General features: G+C 41.3%; 2 protein-coding genes across 2 annotated transcripts in view; both read right to left on the reverse strand.

Moving 5' to 3' along the window:
- The window catches only part of LOC135571070 (annexin A5-like), a 90,407-nt gene that overhangs the window by 41,963 nt on the left and 22,187 nt on the right, over nt 1-26,257 (reverse strand). The window lies entirely within an intron of this gene.
- The window catches only part of LOC135571068 (annexin A5-like), a 77,584-nt gene that overhangs the window by 38,085 nt on the left and 13,242 nt on the right, over nt 1-26,257 (reverse strand). The window contains exons 3-4 of the mRNA XM_065016874.1: nt 5,886-5,970; nt 5,701-5,795 (exon numbers count right to left, since the gene is read on the reverse strand). Of these exons, the coding sequence (XP_064872946.1) occupies nt 5,701-5,795; nt 5,886-5,970 (180 nt within the window). The remainder of the gene's footprint in view (nt 1-5,700; nt 5,796-5,885; nt 5,971-26,257) is intronic.

Below are 26,257 nucleotides of genomic sequence, written 5' to 3' on the forward strand. Positions count from 1 at the left end.
CTCCTACAGATATCATTACAGGGTACAGTGACATTCTAATGGTCTCAGCTCCTACAGATATCATTACAGGGTACAGTGACATTCTAATGGTCTCAGCTCCTACAGATATCATTACAGGGTACAGTGACATTCTAATGGTCTCAGCTCCTACAGATATCATTACAGGGTACAGTGACATTCTAATGGTCTCAGCTCCTACAGATATCATTACAGGGTACAGTGACATTCTAATGGTCTCAGCTCCTACAGATATCATTACAGGGGTACAGTGACATTCTAATGGTCTCAGCTCCTACAGATATCATTACAGGGTACAGTGACATTCTAATGGTCTCAGCTCCTACAGATATCATTACAGGGGTACAGTGACATTCTAATGGTCTCAGCTCCTACAGATATCATTACAGGGTACAGTGACATTCTAATGGTCTCAGCTCCTACAGATATCATTACAGGGGGTACAGTGACATTCTAATGGTCTCAGCTCCTACAGATATCATTACAGGGGGTACAGTGACATTCTAATGGTCTCAGCTCCTACAGATATCATTACAGGGTACAGTGACATTCTAATGGTCTCAGCTCCTACAGATATCATTACAGGGGGTACAGTGACATTCTAATGGTCTCAGCTCCTACAGATATCATTACAGGGCTCCTACAGATATCAGTGACATTCTAATGGTCTCAGCTCCTACAGATATCATTACAGGGGGTACAGTGACATTCTAATGGTCTCAGCTCCTACAGATATCATTACAGGGTACAGTGACATTCTAATGGTCTCAGCTCCTACAGATATCATTACAGGGGGTACAGTGACATTCTAATGGTCTCAGCTCCTACAGATATCATTACAGGGTACAGTGACATTCTAATGGTCTCAGCTCCTACAGATATCATTACAGGGTACAGTGACATTCTAATGGTCTCAGCTCCTACAGATATCATTACAGGGTACAGTGACATTCTAATGGTCTCAGCTCCTACAGATATCATTACAGGGGTACAGTGACATTCTAATGGTCTCAGCTCCTACAGATATCATTACAGGGTACAGTGACATTCTAATGGTCTCAGCTCCTACAGATATCATTACAGGGTACAGTGACATTCTAATGGTCTCAGCTCCTACAGATATCATTACAGGGGGTACAGTGACATTCTAATGGTCTCAGCTCCTACAGATATCATTACAGGGTACAGTGACATTCTAATGGTCTCAGCTCCTACAGATATCATTACAGGGTACAGTGACATTCTAATGGTCTCAGCTCCTACAGATATCATTACAGGGTACAGTGACATTCTAATGGTCTCAGCTCCTACAGATATCATTACAGGGTACAGTGACATTCTAATGGTCTCAGCTCCTACAGATATCATTACAGGGTACAGTGACATTCTAATGGTCTCAGCTCCTACAGATATCATTACAGGGTACAGTGACATTCTAATGGTCTCAGCTCCTACAGATATCATTACAGGGGTACAGTGACATTCTAATGGTCTCAGCTCCTACAGATATCATTACAGGGTACAGTGACATTCTAATGGTCTCAGCTCCTACAGATATCATTACAGGGTACAGTGACATTCTAATGGTCTCAGCTCCTACAGATATCATTACAGGGTACAGTGACATTCTAATGGTCTCAGCTCCTACAGATATCATTACAGGGTACAGTGACATTCTAATGGTCTCAGCTCCTACAGATATCATTACAGGGTACAGTGACATTCTAATGGTCTCAGCTCCTACAGATATCATTACAGGGTACAGTGACATTCTAATGGTCTCAGCTCCTACAGATATCATTACAGGGTACAGTGACATTCTAATGGTCTCAGCTCCTACAGATATCATTACAGGGTACAGTGACATTCTAATGGTCTCAGCTCCTACAGATATCATTACAGGGTACAGTGACATTCTAATGGTCTCAGCTCCTACAGATATCATTACAGGGTACAGTGACATTCTAATGGTCTCAGCTCCTACAGATATCATTACAGGGTACAGTGACATTCTAATGGTCTCAGCTCCTACAGATATCATTACAGGGTACAGTGACATTCTAATGGTCTCAGCTCCTACAGATATCATTACAGGGTTCTAATGGTCTCAGCTCCTACAGATATCATTACAGGGTTCTAATGGTCTCAGCTCCTACAGATATCATTACAGGGTTGTTTAGGGTTGTGTTATGGTTGTGTTAGGGTTGTGTTATGGTTGTTTATGGTTGTGTTATGGTTGTTTCTAATGGTTCATGGTTGTACAGATATGGTTGTGTTATGGTTGTGTTGTTTATGGTTGTTTATGGTTGTCAGCTTATGGTTGTGTTATGGTTGTTTATGGTTTGTGTTATGGGTTGTGTTATGGTTGTTTATGGTTGTGTTATGGTTGTGTTATGGTTGTTTATGGTTGTGTTATGGTTGTGTTATGGTTGTGTTATGGTTGTGTTATGGTTGTGTTATGGTTGTTTAGATATCATTACAGTTGTGTTATGTTATGGTTGTGTTTATGGTTGTGTTATGGTTGTGTTATGGTTGTTTATGGTTGTGTTATGGTTGTGTTATGGTTGTGTTATGGTTGTGTTATGGTTGTGTTTAGGGTTGTGTTTATGGTTGTGTTATGGTTGTGTTATGGTTGTGTTTATGGTTGTGTTATGGTTGTGTTATGGTTGTGTTATGGTTGTGTTATGGTTGTGTTATGGTTGTGTTATGGTTGTGTTAGGTTGTGTTAGGGTTGTGTTATGGTTGTGTTATGGTTGTGTTATGGTTGTGTTAGGGTTGTGTTATGGTTGTGTTTAGGGTTGTGTTTAGGGTTGTGTTAGGGTTGTGTTAGGGTTGTGTTTAGGGTTGTGTTATGGTTGTGTTATGGTTGTGTTAGGGTTGTGTTATGGTTGTGTTAGGGTTGTGTTATGGTTGTGTTAGGTTGTTTAATGTGTGTTATGTGTGTTATGGTTGTGTTATGGTTGTGTTATGGTTGTGTTATGGTTGTGTTTGGGTTGTGTTATGGTTGTTATTGTGGTTATATTATGGTTGTGTTGTAGGTTGTGTTTATGGTTGTGTTGTGGTTGTGTTGTAGGGATTGTTTAGGGTTGTGTTATGGTTGTGTTGTGGTTGTGTTTGGTTGTGGTTGGGTTGTATTGTGGTTGTATTGTGGTTGTGTTGTGGTTGTGTTTGCATTGTGTGGTTGTATTGTGGTTGTGGTTGTATTGTGGTTGTGTTGTGGTTGTGGTTGTGGTTGTGGTTGTATTGTGGTTATGGTTGTATTGTGGTTGTGTTATTGTGTTGTGGTTGTATTGTGGTTGTATTGTGTTGTGGTTGTATTGTGGTTGTATTGTGGTTGTGGTTGTGGTTGTGGTTGTGGTTGTGGTTGTTTGTGGTTGTGTTGTGGTTGTATTGTGGTTGTGGTTGTGGTTGTGGTTGTATTGTGGTTGTATTGTGGTTGTGGTTTGTATTGTGGTTGTATTGTGGTTGTGGTTGTGGTTGTATTGTGGTTGTGGTTGTGGTTGTGTTGTGGTTGTATTGTGGTTGTATTGTGGTTGTGGTTGTATTGTGGTTGTATTGTTGTATTGTGGTTGTATTGTGGTTGTGGTTGTATTGTGGTTGTTGTTTGTGGTTGTATTGTGTTATATTGTGGTTGTATTGTGGTTATATTGTGGTTGTGGTTGTATTGTGGTTGTATTGTGGTTGTGGTTGTATTGTGGTTGTATTGTGGTTGTGGTTGTGGTTGTATTGTGGTTGTGGTTGTGGTTATATTGTGGTTGTGGTTGTATTGTGGTTATATTGTGGTTGTGGTTGTATTGTGGTTATATTGTGGTTGTGGTTGTGTTGTATTGTGGTTGTATTGTGGTTGTATTGTGGTTGTGGTTGTATTGTGGTTATATTGTGGTTGTGGTTGTGGTTGTGGTTGTATTGTGGTTGTATTGTGGTTGTGGTTGTATTGTGGTTATATTGTGGTTGTGGTTGTATTGTGGTTGTGGTTGTATTGTGGTTGTGGTTGTATTGTGGTTGTATTGTGGTTGTGGTTGTATTGTGGTTGTATTGTGGTTGTATTGTGGTTGTATTGTGGTTGTATTGTGGTTGTATTGTGGTTGTGGTTGTATTGTGGTTGTATTGTGGTTGTGGTTGTATTGTGGTTGTATTGTGGTTGTGGTTGTATTGTGGTTGTATTGTGGTTGTATTGTGGTTATATTGTGGTTGTATTGTGGTTATATTGTTGTGTTGTGGTTGTATTGTGGTTATATTGTGGTTGTGGTTGTATTGTGGTTGTATTGTTGTGTTGTGTGGTTGTATTGTGGTTGTATTGTGGTTGTATTGTGTTGTGGTTGTATTGTGGTTGTATTGTGGTTGTGGTTGTATTGTGGTTATATTGTGGTTGTGGTTGTATTGTGGTTGTGGTTGTATTGTGGTTGTGGTTGTATTGTGGTTGTATTGTGGTTATATTGTGGTTGTGGTTGTATTGTGGTTGTATTGTGGTTGTGGTTGTATTGTGGTTGTATTGTGGTTGTGGTTGTATTGGTTGTATTGTGGTTGTATTGTGGTTGTATTGTGGTTGTGGTTGTATTGTGGTTGTATTGTGGTTGTGGTTGTATTGTGGTTGTATTGTGGTTGTGGTTGTATTGTGGTTGTGGTTGTATTGTGGTTGTGGTTGTATTGTGGTTGTGGTTGTATTGTGGTTATATTGTGGTTGTGGTTGTATTGTGGTTGTATTGTGGTTGTGGTTGTATTGTGGTTGTGTGGTTGTATTGTGGTTGTATTGTGGTTGTGGTTGTATTGTGGTTGTATTGTGGTTGTGGTTGTATTGTGGTTATATTGTGGTTGTATTGTGGTTGTATTGTGGTTGTTGTATTGTGGTTGTATTGTGGTTGTGGTTGTATTGTGGTTGTGGTTGTGGTTGTATTGTGGTTTGTATTGTGGTTATATTGTGGTTGTATTGTGGTTGTATTGTGGTTGTATTGTGGTTGTATTGTGGTTGTGGTTGTATTGTGGTTATATTGTGGTTGTGGTTGTATTGTGGTTGTATTGTGGTTGTGGTTGTATTGTGGTTGTATTGTGGTTGTATTGTGGTTATATTGTGGTTATATTGTGGTTGTATTGTGGTTGTGGTTGTATTGTGGTTGTATTGTGGTTGTGGTTGTATTGTGGTTGTGATTGTATTGTGGTTGTATTGTGGTTATATTGTGGTTGTATTGTGGTTGTGGTTGTATTGTGGTTGTATTGTGGTTGTGGTTGTATTGTGGTTGTATTGTGGTTGTGGTTGTATTGTGGTTGTGGTTGTATTGTGGTTGTGGTTGTATTGTGGTTATATTGTTATTGTGGTTGTGGTTGTATTGTGGTTGTATTGTGGTTGTGGTTATATTGTGGTTGTATTGTGGTTGTATTGTGGTTGTGGTTGTATTGTGGTTGTATTGTGGTTGTATTGTGGTTGTATTGTGGTTGTGGTTGTATTGTGGTTGTATTGTGGTTGTATTGTGGTTGTGGTTGTATTGTGGTTGTATTGTGGTTGTGGTTGTATTGTGGTTGTATTGTGGTTATATTGTGGTTGTATTGTGGTTGTGGTTGTATTGTGGTTGTATTGTGGTTATATTGTGGTTGTGGTTGTATTGTGGTTGTATTGTGGTTGTGGTTGTATTGTGGTTGTATTGTGGTTGTGGTTGTATTGTGGTTGTATTGTGGTTGTGTTCTGACCTTGCCATGCAGGGTCTTGTATGCAGCTTTGATCTGCTGTCTCTGGCTGTTGCTACGAGACGTCAACAACTTCATGATGGAATCCTCATCGGTTCCTACGGTAACAACAAACACCATAGTCAAATCTTTGGTGCCATGGTTACTCCCTCACTTTGCATCACATTCAGACCACACACACCACTGACCCAGTCCCTTCATGGCCTTGTAGAGGGTCTCTGCATCTTGGTTGGCGTTGAAGTTTCCACTGGCTCTCACACTGCCTCGACCAGCCTATCAGAGACCAGACACATAGGAGGACTGTGGGTAATGTAGTTCAGGGTAGACCAGAGAGGACTGTGGGTAATGTAGTTCAGGGTAGACCAGAGAGGACTGTGGGTAGTGTAGTTCAGGGTAGACCAGATAGGACTGTGGGTAAAGTATTTCAGGGTAGACCAGAGAGGACTGTGGGTAAAGTATTTCAGGGTAGATCAGAGAGGACTGTGGGTAAAGTAGTTCAGGGTAGACCAGAGAGGACTGTGGGTAATGTAGTCCAGGGTATACCAGAGAGGACTGTGGGTACAGTAGTCTACTAATGTAATGAACCTGTTGATAAAGTGGTGTAGTCCTAGTCTACTAATGTAATGAACCTGTTGACAGTATAAAGTGGTGTAGTCCCAGTCTACTAATGTAATGAACCTGTTGATGAAGTGGTGTAGTCCCAGTCTACTAATGTAATGAACCTGTTGACAGTATAAAGTGGTGTAGTCCCAGTCTACTAATGTAATGAACCTGTTGATAAAGTGGTGTAGTCCCAGTCTACTAATGTAATGAACCTGTTGATAAAGTGGTGTAGTCCCAGTCTACTAATGTAATGAACCTGTTGATAAAGTGGTGTAGTCCCAGTCTACTAATGTAATGAACCTGTTGACAGTATAAAGTGGTGTAGTCCCAGTCTACTAATGTAATGAACCTGTTGATAAAGTGGTGTAGTCCCAGTCTACTAATGTAATGAACCTGTTGATAAAGTGGTGTAGTCCCAGTCTACTAATGTAATGAACCTGTTGACAGTATAAAGTGGTGTAGTCCCAGTCTACTAATGTAATGAACCTGTTGACAGTATAAAGTGGTGTAGTCCCAGTCTACTAATGTAATGAACCTGTTGACAGTATAAAGTGGTGTAGTCCCAGTCTACTAATGTAATGAACCTGTTGACAGTATAAAGTGGTGTAGTCCCAGTCTACTAATGTAATGAACCTGTTGACAGTATAAAGTGGTGTAGTCCCAGTCTACTAATGTAATGAACCTGTTGACAGTATAAAGTGGTGTAGTCCCAGTCTACTAATGTAATGAACCTGTTGACAGTATAAAGTGGTGTAGTCCCAGTCTACTAATGTAATGAACCTGTTGACAAGTCCCAGTCTACTAATGTAATGAACCTGTTGACAGTATAAAGTGGTGTAGTCCCAGTCTACTAATGTAATGAACCTGTTGACAGTATAAAGTAGTGTAGTCCCAGTCTACTAATGTAATGAACCTGTTGACAGTATAAAGTGGTGTAGTCCCAGTCTACTAATGTAATGAACCTGTTGACAGTATAAAGTGGTGTAGTCCCAGTCTACTAATGTAATGAACCTGTTGACAGTATAAAGTGGTGTAGTCCCAGTCTACTAATGTAATGAACCTGTTGACAGTATAAAGTAGTGTAGTCCCAGTCTACTAATGTAATGAACCTGTTGACAGTATAAAGTGGTGTAGTCCCAGTCTACTAATGTAATGAACCTGTTGATAAAGTGGTGTAGTCCCAGTCTACTAATGTAATGAACCTGTTGACAGTATAAAGTGGTGTAGTCCCAGTCTACTAATGTAATGAACCTGTTGACAGTATAAAGTGGTGTAGTCCCAGTCTACTAATGTAATGAACCTGTTGACAGTATAAAGTGGTGTAGTCCCAGTCTACTAATGTAATGAACCTGTTGACAGTATAAAGTGGTGTACTCCCAGTCTACTAATGTAATGAACCTGTTGACAGTATAAAGTGGTGTAGTCCCAGTCTACTAATGTAATGAACCTGTTGATAAAGTGGTGTAGTCCCAGTCTACTAATGTAATGAACCTGTTGACAGTATAAAGTGGTGTAGTCCCAGTCTACTAATGTAATGAACCTGTTGATAAAGTGGTGTAGTCCCAGTCTACTAATGTAATGAACCTGTTGATAAAGTGGTGTAGTCCCAGTCTACTAATGTAATGAACCTGTTGACAGTATAAAGTGGTGTAGTCCCAGTCTACTAATGTAATGAACCTGTTGACAGTATAAAGTGGTGTAGTCCCAGTCTACTAATGTAATGAACCTGTTGACAGTATAAAGTGGTGTAGTCCCAGTCTACTAATGTAATGAACCTGTTGATAAAGTGGTGTAGTCCCAGTCTACTAATGTAATGAACCTGTTGACAGTATAAAGTGGTGTAGTCCTAGTCTACTAATGTAATGAACCTGTTGACAGTATAACGTGGTGTAGTCCCAGTCTACTAATGTAATGAACCTGTTGACAGTATAAAGTGGTGTAGTCCCAGTCTACTAATGTAATGAACCTGTTGATAAAGTGGTGTAGTCCCAGTCTACTAATGTAATGAACCTGTTGACAGTATAAAGTGGTGTAGTCCCAGTCTACTAATGTAATGACCCTGTTGACAGTATAAAGTGGTGTAGTCCCAGTCTACTAATGTAATGAACCTGTTGACAGTATAAAGTGGTGTAGTCCCAGTCTACTAATGTAATGAACCTGTTGACAGTATAAAGTGGTGTAGTCCCAGTCTACTAATGTAATTAACCTGTTGATAAAGTGGTGTAGTCCCAGTCTACTAATGTAATGAACCTGTTGATAAAGTGGTGTAGTCCCAGTCTACTAATGTAATGAACCTGTTGACAGTATAAAGTGGTGTAGTCCCAGTCTACTAATGTAATGAACCTGTTGACAGTATAAAGTGGTGTAGTCCCAGTCTACTAATGTAATGAACCTGTTGATAAAGTGATGTAGTCCCAGTCTACTAATGTAATGAACCTGTTGACAGTATAAAGTGGTGTAGTCCCAGTCTACTAATGTAATGAACCTTTTGACAGTATAAAGTGGTGTAGTCCCAGTCTACTAATGTAATGAACCTGTTGACAGTATAAAGTGGTGTAGTCCCAGTCTACTAATGTAATGAACCTGTTGACAGTATAAAATGTGGTGTAGTCCCAGTCTACTAATGTAATGAACCTGTTGACAGTATAAAGTGGTGTAGTCCCAGTCTACTAATGTAATGAACCTGTTGACAGTATAAAGTGGTGTAGTCCCAGTCTACTAATGTAATGAACCTGTTGACAGTATAAAGTGGTGTAGTCCCAGTCTACTAATGTAATGAACCTGTTGACAGTATAAAGTGGTGTAGTCCCAGTCTACTAATGTAATGAACCTGTTGACAGTATAAAGTGGTGTAGTCCCAGTCTACTAATGTAATGAACCCTGTTGATAAAGTGGTGTAGTCCCAGTCTACTAATGTAATGAACCTGTTGATAAAGTGGTGTAGTCCCAGTCTACTAATGTAATGAACCTGTTGACAGTATAAAGTGGTGTAGTCCCAGTCTACTAATGTAATGAACCTGTTGACAGTATAAAGTGGTGTAGTCCCAGTAGTCCCAGTCTACTAATGTAATGAACCTGTTGACAGTATAAAGTGGTGTAGTCCCAGTCTACTAATGTAATGAACCTGTTGACAGTATAAAGTGGTGTAGTCCTAGTCTACTAATGTAATGAACCTGTTGACAGTATAAAGTGGTGTAGTCCCAGTCTACTAATGTAATGAACCTGTTGACAGTATAAAGTGGTGTAGTCCTAGTCTACTAATGTAATGAACCTGTTGACAGTATAAAGTGGTGTAGTCCCAGTCTACTAATGTAATGAACCTGTTGACAGTATAAAGTGGTGTAGTCCCAGTCTACTAATGTAATGAACCTGTTGACAGTATAAAGTGGTGTAGTCCCAGTCTACTAATGTAATGAACCTGTTGATAAATGTGTTGTGTGGTGTAGTCCCAGTCTACTAATGTAATGAACCTGTTGACAGTATAAAGTATAAGTGGTGTAGTCCCAGTCTACTAATGTAATGAACCTGTTGACAGTATAAAGTGGTGTAGTCCCAGTCTACTACTAATGTAATGAACCTGTTGACAGTATAAAGTGGTGTAGTCCCAGTCTACTAATGTAATGAACCTGTTGACAGTATAAAGTGGTGTAGTCCCAGTCTACTAATGTAATGAACCTGTTGATAAAGTGGTGTAGTCCCAGTCTACTAATGTAATGAACCTGTTGACAGTATAAAGTGGTGTAGTCCCAGTCTACTAATGTAATGAACCTGTTGACAGTATAAAGTGGTGTAGTCCCAGTCTACTAATGTAATGAACCTGTTGACAGTAAAAGTGGTGTAGTCCCAGTCTACTAATGTAATGAACCTGTTGACAGTATAAAGTGGTGTAGTCCCAGTCTACTAATGTAATGAACCTGTTGACAGTATAAAGTGGTGTAGTCCCAGTCTACTAATGTAATGAACCTGTTGATAAAGTGGTGTAGTCCCAGTCTACTAATGTAATGAACCTGTTGACAGTATAAAGTGGTGTAGTCCCAGTCTACTAATGTAATGAACCTGTTGACAGTATAAAGTGGTGTAGTCCCAGTCTACTAATGTAATGAACCTGTTGATAAGTTGTAGTCCCAGTCTACTAATGTAATGAACCTGTTGACAGTATAAAGTGGTGTAGTCCCAGTCTACTAATGTAATGAACCTGTTGACAGTATAAAGTGGTATAGTCCCAGTCTACTAATGTAATGAACCTGTTGATAAAGTGGTGTAGTCACAGAACAATGGCTCCGGGCAGCCGATAAAGGAGGAAAGTGGTCCCAGTCCCTAATGTAATGAACCTGGCATCCTTTCACTCCCTCCTCTCTACATTTTCCTCCCTGTCTCTAATGCTAAAGCCACTTTCTACCACTCTAAATTCCAAGCATCTGCCTCTAACCCTAGGAAGCTCTTTGCCACCTTCTCCTCCCTCTTGAATCCTCCTCCCCCTCCTCCCTCTCTGCAGATGACTTCTGTCAACCATTTTGAAAAGAAGGTCGACACATCCGATCCTCGTTTGCTAAGTCAAAAAGAAGGTCGACACCGCTGGTTCTGCTCACACTGCCCTACCCTGTGCTCTGACCTCTTTCTCCCCTCTCTCTCCAGATGACATCTCGCGTCTTGTGACGGCCGGCCGCCCAACAACCTGCCCGCTGACCCTATCCCCTCCTCTCTTCTCCAGACCTTCTCCCTCCCTTACCTCACCTCGCTCATCAACTCATCCCTGACCGCTGGCTGTCCCTCCCGTCTTCAAGAGAGCGAGAGTTGCACCCCTTCTGAAAAAACCTACACTCGATCCCTCCGATGTCAACAACTACAGACCAGTATCCCTTCTTTCTTTTCTCTCCAAAACTCTTGAACGTGCCGTCCTTGGCCAGCTCTCCCGCTATCTCTCTCAGAATGACCTTCTTGATCCAAATCAGTCAGGTTTCAAGACTAGTCATTCAACTGAGACTGCTCTTCTCTGTATCACGGAGGCGCTCCGCACTGCTAAAGCTAACTCTCTCTCCTCTGCTCTCATCCTTCTAGACCTATCGGCTGCCTTCGATACTGTGAACCATCAGATCCTCCTCTCCACCCTCTCCGAGTTGGGCATCTCCGGCGCGGCCCACGCTGGATTGCGTCCTACCTGACAGGTCGCTCCTACCAGGTGGCGTGGCGAGAATCCGTCTCCTCACCACGTGCTCTCACCACTGGTGTCCCCAGGGCTCTGTTCTAGGCCCTCTCCTATTCTCGCTATACACCAAGTCACTTGGCTCTGTCATAACCTCACATGGTCTCTCCTATCATTGCTATGCAGACGACACACAATTAATCTTCTCCTTTCCCCCTTCTGACGACCAGGTGGCGAATCGCATCTCTGCATGTCTGGCAGACATATCAGTGTGGATGACGGATCATCACCTCAAGCTGAACCTCGGCAAGACGGAGCTGCTCTTCCTCCCGGGGAAGGACTGCCCGTTCCATGATCTCGCCATCACGGTTGACAACTCCATTGTGTCCTCGTCCCAGAGCGCTAAGAACCTTGGCGTGATCCTGGACAACACCCTGTCGTTCTCAAATAACATCAAGGCGGTGGCCCGTTCCTGTAGGTTCATGCTCTACAACATCCGCAGAGTACGACCCTGCCTCACACAGGAAGCGGCGCAGGTCCTAATCCAGGCACTTGTCATCTCCCGTCTGGATTACTGCAACTCGCTGTTGGCTGGGCTCCCTGCCTGTGCCATTAAACCCCTACAACTCATCCAGAACGCCGCAGCCCGTCTGGTGTTCAACCTTCCCAAGTTCTCTCACGTCACCCCGCTCCTCCGCTCTCTCCACTGGCTTCCAGTTGAAGCTCGCATCCGCTACAAGACCATGGTGCTTGCCTACGGAGCTGTGAGGGGAACGGCACCTCACTACCTCCAGGCTCTGATCAGGCCCTACACCCAAACAAGGGCACTGCGTTCATCCACCTCTGGCCTGCTCGCCTCCCTACCACTGAGGAAGTACAGTTCCCGCTCAGCCCAGTCAAAACTGTTCGCTGCTCTGGCCCCCAATGGTGGAACAAACTCCCTCACGACGCCAGGACAGCGGAGTCAATCACCACCTTCCGGAGACACCTGAAACCCCACCTCTTTAAGGAATACCTAGGATAGGATAAAGTAATCTTTCTCCCCCTTAAAAGACCTAGATGCACTATTGTAAAGTGGCTGTTCCACTGGATGTCATAAGGTGAAAGCACCAATTTGTAAGTCGCTCTGGATAAGAGCGTCTGCTAAATGACTTAAATGTAAATGTAAATGTAAAGTGGTGTAGTCCCAGTCTACTAATGTAATGAACCTGTTGACAGTATAAAGTGGTGTAGTCCCAGTCTACTAATGTAATGAACCTGTTGACAGTATAAAGTGGTGTAGTCCCAGTCTACTAATGTAATGAACCTGTTGACAGTATAAAGTGGTGTAGTCCCAGTCTACTAATGTAATGACCCTGTTGATAAAGTGGTGTAGTCCCAGTCTACTAATGTAATGAACCTGTTGATAAAGTGGTGTAGTCCCAGTCTACTAATGTAATGAACCTGTTGATAAAGTGGTGTAGTCCCAGTCTACTAATGTAATGAACCTGTTGATAAAGTGGTGTAGCCCCAGTCTACTAATGTAATGAACCTGTTGGTAGTATAAAGTGGTGTAGTCCCAGTCTACTAATGTAATAAACCTGTTGACAGTATAAAGTGGTGTAGTCCCAGTCTACTAATGTAATGAACCTGTTGATAAAGTGGTGTAGTCCCAGTCTACTAATGTAATGAACCTGTTGACAGTATAAAGTGGTGTAGTCCCAGTCTACTAATGTAATGAACCTGTTGACAGTATAAAGTGGTGTAGTCCCAGTCTACTAATGTAATGAACCTGTTGACAGTATAAAGTGGTGTAGTCCCAGTCTACTAATGTAATGAACCTGTTGACAGTATAAAGTGGTGTAGTCCCAGTCTACTAATGTAATGAACCTGTTGACAGTATAAAGTGGTGTAGTCCCAGTCTACTAATGTAATGAACCTGTTGACAGTATAAAGTGGTGTAGTCCCCTCTACTAATGTAATGAACCTGTTGATAAAAGTGGTGTAGTCCCAGTCTACTAATGTAATGAACCTGTTGACAGTATAAAGTGGTGTAGTCCCAGTCTACTAATGTAATGAACCTGTTGACAGTATAAAGTGGTGTAGTCCCAGTCTACTAATGTAATGAACCTGTTGATAAAAGTGGTGTAGTCCCAGTCTACTAATGTAATGAACCTGTTGATAAAGTGGTGTAGTCCCAGTCTACTAATGTAATGAACCTGTTGACAGTATAAAGTGGTGTAGTCCCAGTCTACTAATGTAATGAACCTGTTGACAGTATAAAGTGGTGTAGTCCCAGTCTACTAATGTAATGAACCTGTTGATAAAGTGGTGTAGTCCCAGTCTACTAATGTAATGAACCTGTTGACAGTATAAAGTGGTGTAGTCCCAGTCTACTAATGTAATGAACCTGTTGACAGTATAAAGTGGTGTAGTCCCAGTCTACTAATGTAATGAACCTGTTGATAAAGTGGTGTAGTCCCAGTCTACTAATGGTGTAGTCCCAGTCTACTAATGTAATGAACCTGTTGACAGTATAAAGTGGTGTAGTCCCAGTCTACTAATGTAATGAACCTGTTGACAGTATAAAGTGGTGTAGTCCCAGTCTACTAATGTAATGAACCTGTTGACAGTATAAAGTGGTGTAGTCCCAGTCTACTAATGTAATGAACCTGTTGACAGTATAAAGTGGTGTAGTCCCAGTCTACTAATGTAATGAACCTGTTGACAGTATAAAGTGGTGTAGTCCCAGTCTACTAATGTAATGAACCTGTTGACAGTATAAAGTGGTGTAGTCCCAGTCTACTAATGTAATGAACCTGTTGACATAAAAGTGGTGTAGTCCCAGTCTACTAATGTAATGAACCTGTTGACAGTATAAAGTGGTGTAGTCCCAGTCTACTAATGTAATGAACCTGTTGACAGTATAAAGTGGTGTAGTCCCAGTCTACTAATGTAATGAACCTGTTGACAGTATAAAGTGGTGTAGTCCCAGTCTACTAATGTAATGAATAAAGTGGTGTAGTCCCAGTCTACTAATGTAATGAACCTGTTGATAAAGTGGTGTAGTCCCAGTCTACTAATGTAATGAACCTGTTGACAGTATAAAAGTGGTGTAGTCCCAGTCTACTAATGTAATGAACCTGTTGATAAAGTGGTGTAGTCCCAGTCTACTAATGTAATGAACCTGTTGATAAAGTGGTGTAGTCCCAGTCTACTAATGTAATGAACCTGTTGACAGTATAAAGTGGTGTAGTCCCAGTCTACTAATGTAATGAACCTGTTGACAGTATAAAGTGGTGTAGTCCCAGTCTACTAATGTAATGAACCTGTTGACAGTATAAAGTGGTGTAGTCCCAGTCTACTAATGTAATGAACCTGTTGACAGTATAAAGTGGTGTAGTCCCAGTCTACTAATGTAATGAACCTGTTGACAGTATAAAGTGGTGTAGTCCCAGTCTACTAATGTAATGAACCTGTTGATAAAGTGGTGTAGTCCCAGTCTACTAATGTAATGAACCTGTTGACAGTATAAAGTGGTGTAGTCCCAGTCTACTAATGTAATGAACCTGTTGACAGTATAAAGTGGTGTAGTCCCAGTCTACTAATGTAATGAACCTGTTGACAGTATAAAGTGGTGGTAGTCCCAGTCTACTAATGTAATGAACCTGTTGACAGTATAAAGTGGTGTAGTCCCAGTCTACTAATGTAATGAACCTGTTGACAGTATAAAGTGGTGTAGTCCCAGTCTACTAATGTAATGAACCTGTTGACAGTATAAAGTGGTGTAGTCCCAGTCTACTAATGTAATGAACCTGTTGACAGTATAAAGTGGTGTAGTCCCAGTCTACTAATGTAATGAACCTGTTGATAAAGTGGTGTAGTCCCAGTCTACTAATGTAATGAACCTGTTGACAGTATAAAGTGGTGTAGTCCCAGTCTACTAATGTAATGAACCTGTTGACAGTATAAAGTGGTGTAGTCCCAGTCTACTAATGTAATGAACCTGTTGATAAAAGTGGTGTAGTCCCAGTCTACTAATGTAATGAACCTGTTGACAGTATAAAGTGGTGTAGTCCCAGTCTACTAATGTAATGAACCTGTTGACAGTATAAAGTGGTGTAGTCCCAGTCTACTAATGTAATGAACCTGTTGATATAAAGTGGTGTAGTCCCAGTCTACTAATGTAATGAACCTGTTGACAGTATAAAGTGGTGTAGTCCCAGTCTACTAATGTAATGAACCTGTTGACAGTATAAAGTGGTGTAGTCCCAGTCTACTAATGTAATGAACCTGTTGACAGTATAAAGTGGTGTAGTCCCAGTCTACTAATGTAATGAACCTGTTGACAGTATAAAGTGGTGTAGTCCCAGTCTACTAATGTAATGAACCTGTTGACAGTATAAAGTGGTGTAGTCCCAGTCTACTAATGTAATGAACCTGTTGACAGTATAATAATATATAACCTGTATCATTGGTGTAGCTCACAGAACAGGGCTCCGGGCAGCCGAGTGGTGTAGTCCCAGTCTAGGATAAAGTGGTGTAGTCCCAGTCTACTAATGTAATGAACCTGTTGAATGGAGGAAAACTGGTGTAGCCTCCCTGCGGACCTGGCATCCTTTCAATCCCTCCTCTCTACATTTTCCTCCTCTGTCTCTGCTGCTAAAGCCACTTTCTACCACTCTAAATTCCAAGCATCTGCCTCTAACCCTATGAAGCTCTTTGCCACCTTCTCCTCCCTCTTGAATCCTCCTCCCCCTCCCCCTCCTCCCCCTCTCTGCAGATGACTTCGTCAACCATTTTGAAAAGAAGGTCGGTGACATCCGATCCTCGTTTGCTAAGTCAAACGACACCCAGTCTGGTTCTGCTCACACTGCCCTACCCTGTGCTCTGACCTCTTTCTCCCCTCTCTCCAGATGACATCTCGTAATGTCTTGTGACGGTGTAGTCCCAACAACCTGCCCGTAATGAACCTATCCCCTCCTCTCTTCTCCAGACCATCTCCGGTGACCTTCTCCCTGTTGACAGTTACCTCACCTCGCTCATCAACTCATCCCTGACCGTCTGGCTACGTCCCTCCCGTCTTCAAGAGAGTAGTCGTCTACTAATGTAATGAACCTGTTGATAAAGTGGTGTAGTCCCAGTCTAGTAATGAACCTGTTGAGAGTTGCACCCCTTCTGAAAAAACCTACACTATAAAGTGGTGTATCCCTCCGATGTCATGAACCTACAGACCAGTATCCCTTCTTTCTTTTCTCTCCAAAACTCTTGAATGTGCCGTCCTTGGCCAGCTCTCCCGCTATCTCTCTCAGAATGACCTTCTTGATCCAAATCAGTCAGGTTTCAAGACTAGTCATTCAACTGAGACTGCTCTTCTCTGTATCACGGAGTGTAGTCCGTCTACTGCCTAAAGCTAACTCTCTCTCCTCTGCTCTCATCCTTCTAGACCTATCGGCTGCCTTCAATAAAGTGTGAACCATCAGATCCTCCTCTCCACCCTCTCCGAATGTAATGAACCTGGCATCTAAAGTGCGCCCCACGCCTGTTGACAGTATAAAGTGGTTAGTCCCAGTCCTACCTGACAGGTCGCTCCTACCAGGTGGCGTGGCGAGAAGTGGTGTAGTCTCCTCACCACGTGCTCTCACCACTGGTGTCCCCTACTAGGGCTCTGTTCTAGGCCCTCTCCCAGTTCTAATGCTATACACCAAGTCACTTGGCTCTGTCATAACCTCACATGGTCTCTCCTATCATTGCTATGCAGACGACACACAATTAATCTTCTCCTTTCCCCTTCTGACAGACCAGGTGGCGAATCGCATCTCTGCATGTCTGGCAGACATATCAGTGTGGATGAACCTGTTGATCATCACCTCAAGCTGAACCTCGGCAAGACGGAGCTGCTCTTCCTCCCGGGGAAAGGACTGCCCGTTCCATGATCTCTAATCACGAACCTGACAACTCCATTGTGTCCTCGTCCCAGAGCGCTAAGAACCTTGGCGTGATCCTGGACAACACCCAGTCGTTCTCAAATAACATGAAGGCGGTGGCCCGTTCCTGTGGTTCATGCTCTACAACATCCTGTTGACAGTATAAAGAGTGACCCTGCCTCACACAGGAAAAGCGGCGCAGGTCCTAATCCAGGCACTTGTCATCTCCCTCTGGATTACTGCAACTAATGCTGTTGGCTGGGCTCCCTGCCTGTGCCATTAAACCCCTGTTGACAACTCATCCAGAACGAACCTGTTGACAGTATAAAGTGCCCTAGAACCTGTTGACAGTAAAGTGGTGTAGTCTGGTGTTCAACCTTCCCAAGTTCTCTCACGTCACCCCAGCTCCTCCGCTCTCTCCACTGGCTTCCAGTTGAAGCTCGCATCCGTCTACAAGACCATGGTGCTTGCCTCTACGGTAATGCTGTTGAGGGTGTACCCAGCACCTCACTACCTCCAGGCTCTGATCAGGCCCTACACCCAAACAAGGGCACTATAAAGCGTTCATCCACCTCTGGCCTGCTCGCCTCCCTACCACTGAGGAACCTGTTGACAGTTAAAGTGGTCAGCCCAGTCAAAACTGTTGACGCTGTCTGGCCCCCAATGGTGGAACAAACTCCCTCACGTACGCCAGGACAGTATAAAGTGGTGTAGTCCCAGTCTACTAATGTACCTTCCGGAGACACCTGAAACCCCACCTCTTTAAGGAATACCTAGGATAGGATAAAGTAATCTTTCTCCCCCTACTAAAATGAACCTAGATGCACTATTGTAAAGTGGCTGTTCCACTGGATGTCATAAGGTGAAAGTCACCAATTTGTAAGTCGCTCTGGATAAGAGCGTCTGCTAAATGACTTAAATGTAAATGTAAATGTAAAGTGGTGTAGTCCCAGTCTACTAATGTAATGAACCTGTTGACAGTATAAAGTGGTGTAGTCCCAGTCTACTAATGTAATGAACCTGTTGACAGTATAAAGTGGTGTAGTCCCAGTCTACTAATGTAATGAACCTGTTGACAGTATAAAGTGGTGTAGTCCCAGTCTACTAATGTAATGAACCTGTTGACAGTATAAAGTGGTGTAGTCCCAGTCTACTAATGTAATGACCCTGTTGATAAAGTGGTGTAGTCCCAGTCTACTAATGTAATGAACCTGTTGATAAAGTGGTGTAGTCCCAGTCTACTAATGTAATGAACCTGTTGATAAAGTGGTGTAGTCCCAGTCTACCCAGTCTAAATGTAATGAACCTGTTGACAGTATAAAGTGGTGTAGTCCCAGTCTACTAATGTAATGAACCTGTTGACAGTATAAAGTGGTGTAGTCCCAGTCTACTAATGTAATGAACCTGTTGACAGTATATAAGTGGTGTAGTCCCAGTCTACTAATGTAATGAACCTGTTGACAGTATAAAGTGGTGTAGTCCCAGTCTACTAATGTAATGAACCTGTTGACAGTATAAAGTGGTGTAGTCCCAGTCTACTAATGTAATGAACCTGTTGATAAAGTGGTGTAGTCCCAGTCTACTAATGTAATGAACCTGTTGACAGTATAAAGTGGTGTAGTCCCAGTCTACTAATGTAATGAACCTGTTGACAGTATAAAGTGGTGTAGTCCCAGTCTACTAATGTAATGAACCTGTTGATAAAAGTGGTGTAGTCCCAGTCTACTAATGTAATGAACCTGTTGACAGTATAAAGTGGTGTAGTCCCAGTCTACTAATGTAATGAACCTGTTGACAGTATAAAGTGGTGTAGTCCCAGTCTACTAATGTAATGAACCTGTTGACAGTATAAAGTGGTGTAGTCCCAGTCTACTAATGTAATGAACCTGTTGACAGTATAAAGTGGTGTAGTCCCAGTCTACTAATGTAGTCCCAGTCTACTAATGTAATGTAATGAACCTGTTGACAGTATAAAGTGGTGTAGTCCCAGTCTACTAATGTAATGAACCTGTTGACAGTATGTGGTGTAGTCCCAGTCTACTAATGTAATGAACCTGTTGACAGTATAAAGTGGTGTAGTCCCAGTCTACTAATGTAATGAACCTGTTGACAGTATAAAGTGGTGTAGTCCCAGTCTACTAATGTAATGAACCTGTTGACAGTATAAAGTGGTGTAGTCCCAGTCTACTAATGTAATGAACCTGTTGACAGTATAAAGTGGTGTAGTCCCAGTCTACTAATGTAATGAACCTGTTGACAGTATAAAGTGGTGTAGTCCCAGTCTACTAATGTAATGAACCTGTTGACAGTATAAAGTGGTGTAGTCCCAGTCTACTAATGTAATGAACCTGTTGACAGTATAAAGTGGTGTAGTCCCAGTCTACTAATGTAATGAACCTGTTGACAGTATAAAGTGGTGTAGTCCCAGTCTACTAATGTAATGAACCTGTTGACAGTATAAAGTGGTGTAGTCCCAGTCTACTAATGTAATGAACCTGTTGACAGTATAAAGTGGTGTAGTCCCAGTCTACTAATGTAATGAACCTGTTGACAGTATAAAGTGGTGTAGTCCCAGTCTACTAATGTAATGAACCTGTTGACAGTATAAAGTGGTGTAGTCCCAGTCTACTAATGTAATGAACCTGTTGACAGTATAAAGTGGTGTAGTCCCAGTCTACTAATGTAATGAACCTGTTGACAGTATAAAGTGGTGTAGTCCCAGTCTACTAATGTAATGAACCTGTTGACAGTATAAAGTGGTGTAGTCCCAGTCTACTAATGTAATGAACCTGTTGACAGTATAATGTAATGAACCTGTGGTGTAGTCCCAGTCTACTAATGTAATGAACCTGTTGACAGTATAAAGTGGTGTAGTCCCAGTCTACTAATGTAATGAACCTGTTGACAGTATAAAGTGGTGTAGTCCCAGTCTACTAATGTAATGAACCTGTTGACAGTATAAAGTGGTGTAGTCCCAGTCTACTAATGTAATGAACCTGTTGACAGTATAAAGTGGTGTAGTCCCAGTCTACTAATGTAATGAACCTGTTGACAGTATAAAGTGGTGTAGTCCCAGTCTACTAATGTAATGAACCTGTTGACAGTATAAAGTGGTGTAGTCCCAGTCTACTAATGTAATGAACCTGTTGACAGTATAAAGTGGTGTAGTCCCAGTCTACTAATGTAATGAACCTGTTGATAAAGTGGTGTAGTCCCAGTCTACTAATGTAATGAACCTGTTGACAGTATAAAGTGGTGTAGTCCCAGTCTACTAATGTAATGAACCTGTTGACAGTATAAAGTGGTAAAGTAGTCCCAGTCTACTAATGTAATGAACCTGTTGACAGTATAAAGTGGTGTAGTCCCAGTCTACTAATGTAATGAACCTGTTGATATAAAGTGGTGTAGTCCCAGTCTACTAATGTAATGAACCTGTTGACAGTATAAAGTGGTGTAGTCCCAGTCTACTAATGTAATGAACCTGTTGACAGTATAAAGTGGTGTAGTCCCAGTCTACTAATGTAATGAACCTGTTGACAGTATAAAGTGGTGTAGTCCCAGTCTACTAATGTAATGAACCTGTTGACAGTATAAAGTGGTGTAGTCCCAGTCTACTAATGTAATGAACCTGTTGACAGTATAAAGTGGTGTAGTCCCAGTCTACTAATGTAATGAACCTGTTGACAGTATAAAGTGGTGTAGTCCCAGTCTACTAATGTAATGAACCTGTTGACAGTATAAAGTGGTGTAGTCCCAGTCTACTAATGTAATGAACCTGTTGACAGTATAAAGTGGTGTAGTCCCAGTCTACTAATGTAATGAACCTGTTGACAGTATAAGTGGTGTAGTCCCAGTCTACTAATGTAATGAACCTGTTGATAAAGTGGTGTAGTCCCAGTCTACTAATGTAATGAACCTGTTGAATGAACCTAATGTTGTTGACAGTATAAAGTGGTGTAGTCCCAGTCTACTAATGTAATGAACCTGTTGACAGTATAAAGTGGTGTAGTCCCAGTCTACTAATGTAATGAACCTGTTGACAGTATAAAGTGGTGTAGTCCCAGTCTACTAATGTAATGAACCTGTTGACAGTATAAAGTGGTGTAGTCCCAGTCTACTAATGTAATGAACCTGTTGACAGTATAAAGTGGTGTAGTCCCAGTCTACTAATGTAATGAACCTGTTGACAGTATAAAGTGGTGTAGTCCCAGTCTACTAATGTAATGAACCTGTTGATATAAAGTGGTGTAGTCCCAGTCTACTAATGTAATGAACCTGTTGATAAAAGTGGTGTAGTCCCAGTCTACTAATGTAATGAACCTGTTGACAGTATAAAGTGGTGTAGTCCCAGTCTACTAATGTAATGAACCTGTTGACAGTATAAAGTGGTGTAGTCCCAGTCTACTAATGTAATGAACCTGTTGACAGTATAAAGTGGTGTAGTCCCAGTCTACTAATGTAATGAACCTGTTGACAGTATAAAGTGGTGTAGTCCCAGTCTACTAATGTAATGAACCTGTTGACAGTATAAAATGGTGTAGTCCCAGTCTACTAATGTAATGAACCTGTTGACAGTATAAAGTGGTGTAGTCCCAGTCTACTAATGTAATGAACCTGTTGACAGTATAAAGTGGTGTAGTCCCAGTCTAGAACCTCCCAGTCTACTAATGTAATGAACCTGTTGACAGTATAAAGTGGTGTAGTCCCAGTCTACTAATGTAATGAACCTGTTGACAGTATAAAGTGGTGTAGTCCCAGTCTAGTCCTGTTGACAGTATAAAGTGGTGTAGTCCCAGTCTACTAATGTAATGAACCTGTTGACAGTATAAAGTGGTGTAGTCCCAGTCTACTAATGTAATGAACCTGTTGACAGTATAAAGTGGTGTAGTCCCAGTCTACTAATGTAATGAACCTGTTGACAGTATAAAGTGGTGTAGTCCCAGTCTACTAATGTAATGAACCTGTTGAACCCAGTCTACTAATGTAATGAACCTGTTGATAAAAGTGGTGTAGTCCCAGTCTACTAATGTAATGAACCTGTTGACAGTATAAAGTGGTGAACCTGTTGATAGTCCCAGTCTACTAATGTAATGAACCTGTTGACAGTAAAAGTGGTGTAGTCCCAGTCTACTAATGTAATGAACCTGTTGACAGTATAAAGTGGTGTAGTCCCAGTCTACTAATGTAATGAACCTGTTGACAGTATAAAGTGGTGTAGTCCCAGTCTACTAATGTAATGAACCTGTTGACAGTATAAAGTGGTGTAGTCCCAGTCTACTAATGTAATGAACCTGTTGACAGTATAAAGTGGTGTAGTCCCAGTCTACTAATGTAATGAACCTGTTGACAGTATAAAGTGGTGTAGTCCCAGTCTACTAATGTAATGAACCTGTTGACAGTATAAAGTGGTGTAGTCCCAGTCTACTAATGTAATGAACCTGTTGACAGTATAAAGTGGTGTAGTCCCAGTCTACTAATGTAATGAACCTGTTGACAGTATAAAGTGGTGTAGTCCCAGTCTACTAATGTAATGAACCTGTTGATAAAAAGTGGTGTAGTCCCAGTCTACTAATGTAATGAACCTGTTGATAAAGTGGTGTAGTCCCAGTCTACTAATGTAATGAACCTGTTGACAGTATAAAGTGGTGTAGTCCCAGTCTACTAATGTAATGAACCTGTTGACAGTATAAAGTGGTGTAGTCCCAGTCTACTAATGTAATGAACCTGTTGACAGTATAAAGTGGTGTAGTCCCAGTCTACTAATGTAATGAACCTGTTGACAGTATAAAGTGGTGTAGTCCCAGTCTACTAATGTAATGAACCTGTTGACAGTATAAAGTGGTGTAGTCCCAGTCTACTAATGTAATGAACCTGTTGACAGTATAAAGTGGTGTAGTCCCAGTCTACTAATGTAATGAACCTGTTGACCCCAGTCTACTAATGTAATGAACCTGTTGACAGTATAAAGTGGTGTAGTCCCAGTCTACTAATGTAATGAACCTGTTGGTAGTATAAAGTGGTGTAGTCCCAGTCTACTAATGTAATGAACCTGTTGACAGTATAAAGTGGTGTAGTCCCAGTCTACTAATGTAATGAACCTGTTGACAGTATAAAGTGGTGTAGTCCCAGTCTACTAATGTAATGAACCTGTTGACAGTATAAAGTGGTGTAGTCCCAGTCTACTAATGTAATGAACCTGTTGACAGTATAAAGTGGTGTAGTCCCAGTCTACTAATGTAATGAACCTGTTGACAGTATAAAGTGGTGTAGTCCCAGTCTACTAATGTAATGAACCTGTTGACAGTATAAAGTGGTGTAGTCCCAGTCTACTAATGTAATGAACCTGTTGACAGTATAAAGTGGTGTAGTCCCAGTCTACTAATGTAATGAACCTGTTGATAAAGTGGTGTAGTCCCAGTCTACTAATGTAATGAACCTGTTGACAGTATAAAGTGGTGTAGTCCCAGTCTACTAATGTAATGAACCTGTTGACAGTATAAAGAGTCCCAGTAAAATGTAATGAACCTGTTGACAGTATAAAAAGTGGTGTAGTCCCAGTCTACTAATGTAATGAACCTGTTGACAGTATAAAGTGGTGTAGTCCCAGTCTACTAATGTAATGAACCTGTTGACAGTATAAAGTGGTGTAGTCCCAGTCTACTAATGTAATGAACCTGTTGACAGTATAAAGTGGTGTAGTCCCAGTCTACTAATGTAATGAACCTGTTGACAGTATAAAGTGGTGTAGTCCCAGTCTACTAATGTAATGAACCTGTTGATATAAAGTGGTGTAGTCCCAGTCTACTAATGTAATGAACCTGTTGACAGTATAAAGTGGTGTAGTCCCAGTCTACTAATGTAATGAACCTGTTGACAGTATAAAGTGGTGTAGTCCCAGTCTACTAATGTAATGAACCTGTTGACAGTATAAAGTGGTGTAGTCCCAGTCTACTAATGTAATGAACCTGTTGACAGTATAAAGTGGTGTAGTCCCAGTCTACTAATGTAATGAACCTGTTGATAAAGTGGTGTAGTCCCAGTCTACTAATGTAATGAACCTGTTGACAGTATAAAGTGGTGTAGTCCCAGTCTACTAATGTAATGAACCTGTTGACAGTATAAAGTGGTGTAGTCCCAGTCTACTAATGTAATGAACCTGTTGATAAAGTGGTGTAGTCCCAGTCTACTAATGTAATGAACCTGTTGACAGTATAAAGTGGTGTAGTCCCAGTCTACTAATGTAATGAACCTGTTGACAGTATAAAGTGGTGTAGTCCCAGTCTACTAATGTAATGAACCTGTTGATAAAGTGGTGTAGTCCCAGTCTACTAATGTAATGAACCTGTTGATAAAGTGGTGTAGTCCCAGTCTACTAATGTAATGAACCTGTTGACAGTATAAAGTGGTGTAGTCCCAGTCTACTAATGTAATGAACCTGTTGACAGTATAAAGTGGTGTAGTCCCAGTCTACTAATGTAATGAACCTGTTGACAGTATAAAATGAACCTGTTGGTAAAGTAGTCCCAGTCTACTAATGTAATGAACCTGTTGACAGTATAAAGTGGTGTAGTCCCAGTCTACTAATGTAATGAACCTGTAAAGTGACAATGTGATAAAGTGGTGTAGTCCCAGTCTACTAATGTAATGAACCTGTTGACAGTATAAAGTGGTGTAGTCCCAGTCTACTAATGTAATGAACCTGTTGACAGTATAAAGTGGTGTAGTCCCAGTCTACTAATGTAATGAACCTGTTGATAAAGTGGTGTAGTCCCAGTCTACTAATGTAATGAACCTGTTGACAGTATAAAGTGGTGTAGTCCCAGTCTACTAATGTAATGAACCTGTTGACAGTATAAAGTGGTGTAGTCCCAGTCTACTAATGTAATGAACCTGTTGACAGTATAAAGTGGTGTAGTCCCAGTCTACTAATGTAATGAACCTGTTGACAGTATAAAGTGGTGTAGTCCCAGTCTACTAATGTAATGAACCTGTTGACAGTATAAAGTGGTGTAGTCCCAGTCTACTAATGTAATGAACCTGTTGACAGTATAAAGTGGTGTAGTCCCAGTCTACTAATGTAATGAACCTGTTGACAGTATAAAGTGGTGTAGTCCCAGTCTACTAATGTAATGAACCTGTTGACAGTATAAAGTGGTGTAGTCCCAGTCTACTAATGTAATGAACCTGTTGACAGTATAAAGTGGTGTAGTCCCAGTCTACTAATGTAATGAACCTGTTGACAGTATAAAGTGGTGTAGTCCCAGTCTACTAATGTAATGAACCTGTTGATAAAGTGGTGTAGTCCCAGTACTAAGTGAACCTGTGTAGTGGTGTAGTCCCAGTCTACTAATGTAATGAACCTGTTGACAGTATAAAGTGGTGTAGTCCCAGTCTACTAATGTAATGAACCTGTTGACAGTATAAAGTGGTGTAGTCCCAGTCTACTAATGTAATGAACCTGTTGACAGTATAAAGTGGTGTAGTCCCAGTCTACTAATGTAATGAACCTGTTGATAAAGTGGTGTAGTCCCAGTCTACTAATGTAATGAACCTGTTGATAAAGTGGTGTATAAAATGAACCTGTTGATAAAGTGGTGTAGTCCCAGTCTACTAATGTAATGAACCTGTTGACAGTATAAAGTGGTGTAGTCCCAGTCTACTAATGTAATGAACCTGTTGACAGTATAAAGTGGTGTAGTCCCAGTCTACTAATGTAATGAACCTGTTGATAAAGTGGTGTAGTCCCAGTCTACTAATGTAATGAACCTGTTGACAGTATAAAGTGGTGTAGTCCCAGTCTACTAATGTAATGAACCTGTTGACAGTATAAAGTGGTGTAGTCCCAGTCTACTAATGTAATGAACCTGTTGACAGTATAAAGTGGTGTAGTCCCAGTCTACTAATGTAA

The sequence above is a fragment of the Oncorhynchus nerka genome, unplaced genomic scaffold (genome assembly GCF_034236695.1).
Source record: "Oncorhynchus nerka isolate Pitt River unplaced genomic scaffold, Oner_Uvic_2.0 unplaced_scaffold_811, whole genome shotgun sequence".
Classification (NCBI taxonomy): domain Eukaryota; kingdom Metazoa; phylum Chordata; class Actinopteri; order Salmoniformes; family Salmonidae; genus Oncorhynchus; species Oncorhynchus nerka.